General features: G+C 56.9%; 1 protein-coding gene across 1 annotated transcript; it reads right to left on the bottom strand.

Moving 5' to 3' along the window:
• Window positions 1–125: 125 nt before the first annotated feature.
• ACA1_317170 (plasmamembrane proton-efflux P-type ATPase) lies at window positions 126–4,361 on the bottom strand (the record flags this gene model as incomplete). Its single annotated transcript, XM_004332968.1, has 11 exons — window positions 126–570; window positions 657–757; window positions 889–1,020; window positions 1,091–1,276; window positions 1,377–1,535; window positions 1,647–2,428; window positions 2,518–3,051; window positions 3,123–3,404; window positions 3,512–3,606; window positions 3,768–3,862; window positions 4,053–4,361. 11 exons carry the CDS (start codon window positions 4,359–4,361, stop codon window positions 126–128), a joined length of 3,120 nt encoding a protein of 1,039 aa, XP_004333016.1.
• Between the last annotated feature and the right edge of the window lie 961 nt (window positions 4,362–5,322).

Here is a 5,322-nt window from a genome sequence, read left to right on the forward strand (position 1 = left end):
TGGTGGGGCTCAGAGCGCGTGCAACAAAAAAGTGGTGTAGGTTATGTGCACCACGTCGAGTAGCCCACCTCCCTCATTGTCTCATCTCATTCGCCGTTTCCGTAGTCGTTGTTGATCGTTGTAGTTTAGTCGTCGCTCGTGGCGTCGCTCTCGTCGCTGTGCTTCTTGAGCTTCTTCTCCTCGGGCTTGAGGCTCTTGCTCAGGCCGCTGGCTTTCCGGCCCGAGGCGCTGTTCCTGGTGAGGTTGTTGCTGGAGCTGCGCTTGGACGGCACCGCGGAGCTCGATCCGCTGGCGGCGCCGTTCTTGGCGCTCTCGTCGTCGCTGCCGTCCTCGCTGTGCTTGAACTTGGCCATCATCTTGGACTTGAGCTGCTGGGGAATGTGGGCCAAGTCGCCCGCCGTAACGACGTGCTCCTCCCACTCGTCCGGGTGGGCGTTGCCCGCAGCTTGGCCGTGGTAAGGGTGGCCGTGGACCAGCTGGAAGTGGAGCGAGAGCTTGTGCTTGAACAGGAAGATCTCGCCCTTCATGACGGAGCGGACGACGATCTTGAGGATGTCCATCACGGGGAACCTACACACGCAAAAGCAAAGGCCCGGTCGTTAGCCGAGGCGTCTAGGCGTCTAGGAGAGAGGAGGTGGACAGTGAGTCGTGCGTACCAGATGATGCACCAGATCCAGCCGACCAGCACATACCACCAGCCAGCGCCCTCGAAGTCAGTCTCCTTGTCGTCGGGGAAACCGTTCAAACCGTAGGCGCACTACACCATCGTTGGAAAAAAGAGAGAAGAGAAGCCGGTAGGTCAGACATGTGGTACACGACGGGCAGTCACTCACTCACCCCTCTCCAAACCAGCCCTGCGAGCGAAAGCGAAAGCGAAACGAAACGCACCAGGATAGTGGCGGCAGTCTGGGCGATGATGAAGGCAATCACGGGAGCGAGACCGGGTCGCTCTCTCCAGAAGAGCCACGACAGGCCGTGCGTACGCGTCACGAAGACGGTCGAGAGACCGGAGACGGACACCTATTAGGGAGGGGGAAGCTCGGTTAAGAGGGCGGTTTCCTTGCCGCAGTAGTGATGGTAGGTAGAGTACCTGGAGGTAGATGAGGCCGCGGGCTTCGGCGGCGGTCAAGTGGGGCAGGCCGAACCAACGCTCGAAGCTGTCGGTGTAGACGGCGAGATGGAAGAGCACGATGGTCGAGATGGTGAGGTAGGTGCCCAGGACGATGGCCGTGCCGAAGATCTCCAGCAGGTTCCAGTGCTCGGGCTCCTTTGAAGGCTGCGCGTCGTGGGAAGAAAAGAGGGGGGGGGAAGAATTGAGGTCAGTGTGTGCGATGGCGGTGGCGGTGATTGTGCGGAATGCTGTGACGGCGACGAACCTTGACTTTGTCCTTGGAGATGGTCAACATGGAGCCGTCGTTGAAGATGGCGAGGAGCACGCAGCCGATGGTCGGGAAGTACCAATCGTAGGCCAGGGTAAGGATACCGAACGTCAACACGATACGCACGCACACTGAGATCGAGTACATGCAGTAGTTCTGTACACACACGCACACAACAAGAAAGGGTTAGAAGTGTTCATGTTGTGTGTGTGTGTGTGTGTGTGTGTTGTGTGCGTGTCGTGTCGTGTCGTGCTGTGCTAGACATACCTTCATGCGCTGGAAAATCTTGCGGGAACCGAGGATGGCGTCGACGATGACGGACAGACCTTCTTCTGCGAGCACGATGTCCGAGGCACCGCGCGCGGCGTCGGTGGCTCCCGACACGGCGATACCGATGTTGGCCTTCTTGAGGGCGGGCGCGTCGTTGACACCGTCGCCGGTCATGCCGACGATGCGGCTGCCGCGCTGCAGGTACTCGACGATCGTGTACTTGTCCTCGGGGAACACCTCGGCGAAGCCGTCGGCCTCGCAGACGATGTCGTAGATGCTCATGCCGGTCTCGTTGCGGGCCTTGGCCTCGTCCTTCATGTAGGCGGCGGGGAAGATGTTGCTGCCCATGCCCAGCAGCTTGGCCGTCTCCTTGGCGATGGTCAGGTGGTCACCGGTGATCATCTTGACGCCGACGCCCAGGCCCTCGGTCTTAGCGATCATGTCGGCCGTGTCGTCGCGCGGCGGATCGAACATGGGGATGAGGCCGGTCATGGTCCACTTCTTGCCGTGCTCGTCGGAGATGGCCACGCCGAGGGTTCGGTAGCCGGCCTTGCCGAGGGTCTCGATGTCGGCCATGACGCGGTCCTTGATCTTCTTCTTGTTCTCCGACAGGTTGAGGATCACCTGCGGCGCGCCCTTGGTGGCGTGGAAGATCTCGCCGTCGGGGCTCTGCAACTTGGCCACGGTCTTCTTGCCGACCGGGTCGAACGGGTGGAAGTGGAGCACGTTGAACTTCTTGCGCTGCTCCCTCTGCTCGTCGGTCAGGTAGCCCACCATCGCTGTACAGCGCAGCACCGCGGACAAATCGAGTGTGTGTAATGTGAGCAAGCAGAAGAATTCCAGAAAAATGTTTGGAATGCGCGTATACCCATGTCGATCGCGTCGCCGTTCTCGGGCTTGGCGGCGAGGGCCGCGTCGAAGATGACGTCGGCGAGGTCGCCCACGTAGGCCACGGGGTCCTTGACGGAGAGCTCGTTCTTGGTGAGGGTGCCGGTCTTGTCGGAACACAGGATCTCCATGCCGGCGATCTCCTCCACGACGGTGAGACGCGACACGATGGCCTTCTTCTTCGCCAGCGCCGAGGCGCCCAGGGCCATGGTGACGGACAGCACGGTGGGCATGGCAATCGGCAGACCGCCGACCACGAGCACCAGGATGTTGTTCAGCGGCGCGCAGTCGCCGTCGGACACACCGGTACAGGGCTTGTCGCGGATGGCGAACTGGGTGATGAGCTCGGCCACCACGCCGACCATGATGAAGATGATGCAGAAGTAGGCGATCGACTTCAGGACCAGGTGGATGTGCGACTTCTTCTCCGAGCGGTTCACCAGGTCAGCGGCCTTACCGAAGAACGTGCTCAGGCCCGTCGCGTGCACGATGGCCTTCATCTCACCCTGTTTGACTGTTGTTGTTGATGATGATGATGGTTGTTAGCACTAATGCGTTGGCGAGCGCAGCGGGCGACGGGCGTACCAATAGAACCCGAATAGATCTCGTCACCGGGGAAGCGATCCACGGGAATGGACTCGCCGGTGAGGGAGGACTGATCGATCTTGAGGGAGTCGCCGTCGTCGAGGATGAAGCAATCGGCCGGAACCACGTCACCCAGACGCAGCAGCACCACGTCGCCGGGCACGAGGCCGACGGACGCCGTGCCGGCCACGACCTCGCCGTTACGCAGGCACTTGCAAGTCGGGGCGAGCGCGCTCTGCAGCGCGGCCACGGCATTGCCGGACGAGTAGTCCTCATAGAAACCTGTGCAGTGACACCACACCGCATGTGCGCTAAGTACTTGGCCAACCCGAGTTGTTGTCGACATTTCGTGTAGCGGGAGGACACAAGGAGGAGGGAGGTGACCATACCGATGCAGGCGTTGAGGAGGAGGAGCGCGGTGATCAGAATGCCGTCCACGTAGTCGACCAGCACGAAAGAAAGGAGGGCCGCAAACTCCATCGCCCTGTGTGTTCACCACCAGCAGCAAGCACATAACACATAAATAAAAACATCCAAAAGAAGAAGAAGACAAGATTGTGAGAAAGAGTGACTACGTGTTCTTGAGGCAGGCGTAATTGTTTGTAATCTTAAAGAAAAAAAAATAAAGTGGATGGATCAACGCACCAGGAAAGAGGATTCCAGAAGAAGTACAAAAACTTGAGGATGAGACTCTCCTTCTTGGTTGGCAGCGCGTTAGGGCCGAACTCGAGTAGTCGTTTCTGCACAGTTAACAACAAATAAACAATTAGCGAACAGCAGTGGTTGCAACCAATCCCACCATACCAAAGTGACATTTCGCAAGTGATCTCAAGGCGTGAGGTCACAATCAATTGATTGATAAATGATTGATGCAAATTAAATTTGAGCAGGGAGATTAGGAGATAGTAGAGAGTTGGGGAGTGACATTACCGCAGCTTCTTCGTCAGTAAGGCCGTCGCGGGTGTTGCCAGCGCCCATGCCCGCAAGAACCTCGTCAACCCTGGTCGTGAATTTAGCGCTCCTAGCTGCCGTTTTGTCTTGCGGATTCTCGTCGTCGTGATCGGACGACTCTTCATCCGATGAAGACTTTCCCTTCTTCTTGTCCTTGTTCTTGCTGTGTTTGCCTTTCGACTTCTTCTTCTTGTCGGTGCTGCTCTTCGCCTGTTTCGTTTCGTTGTCGCTACTGAGGGAGGCCTCCTCGTGTTTCGGAGGCTCGTCCGAGTCTGAAGAACTCGACATCTCTGTGTGGGGTGGGTGGGTCAAGATCGCGCAAGTTGAAGCAAAGGCGGATCGATCAATGCCGGCTGTGGTCAAGGTGTGGTCGTCAGAGCGGGCTCACGCGACGGAGAAAAAGAAAAAAGAATCGAGGCTGATGTTCCGGAATTTCACCTTTATTTTTTCCACCCTAAAAATTCGGCATTGGTCGGTTTTTTGGCATTCCGGCACTCCGGCCGGGATGCTTGCGGATTGGATCGCAAGATTGTGCGCACGGCATTCTACGGAGCCTGGGAGCCAGGGACCACGGGCAGGAGCGGGCAACTGCTTCTTCTCTGAGCCAAGAAAGTCTTGGTCGCCAACACCAAGAGGGAAGGTGGCCAATGGTGCCGTGTTATTGATCGTAATTTTTTTGTTTTTTTTTGTTGTATACCAAAGCCCTCATTCTTGAATTCCCCAAAAGGAGAAGATTGCGGTTCGCTGCAAAAACATTCCAAACATGCTTCACATACCAATGTTTTTCTTCTTGCCATTTTCTTGCTGGCCGGCAGGGAAAAAGCCGGAAAAGTTCGTTGGGGCACAGCGTGACATCAACACAAACTTTGCGCATTCGCCAACGAGGAGCTGCAGACGTGGGCATCCTTCTGCTCACTTGGAAGCCACATTTAAATGGATCGTGCCCTCTCTACATGGGTTAATGATCAGCTACACGGCATCCTCGGATTTGCCGAGTCCTCCGTAGTGGACTATGTCATCGCTTTGGGTATGTTCCTCTTTCCACCGCCCTCTTCACTGCCAATTGTTATCCTTCATTCTTTCAGTTCAGCCCTGCTCGCAATTCCCCAATTACAATCATTACAAATTGCTCTCCATTTCTACACCACGATTCTATTTCGATTTTGTGGCATTACCATGCAGCGCGCTAACATCATCTTCAACCATTGCAGCGCGGAAGAGCAAAGACGTGGGTTCGCTGACGCGAGCG

Source organism: Acanthamoeba castellanii (genome assembly GCF_000313135.1).
Source record: "Acanthamoeba castellanii str. Neff unplaced genomic scaffold scf7180000084044, whole genome shotgun sequence".
NCBI lineage: Eukaryota > Discosea > Longamoebia > Acanthamoebidae > Acanthamoeba > Acanthamoeba castellanii.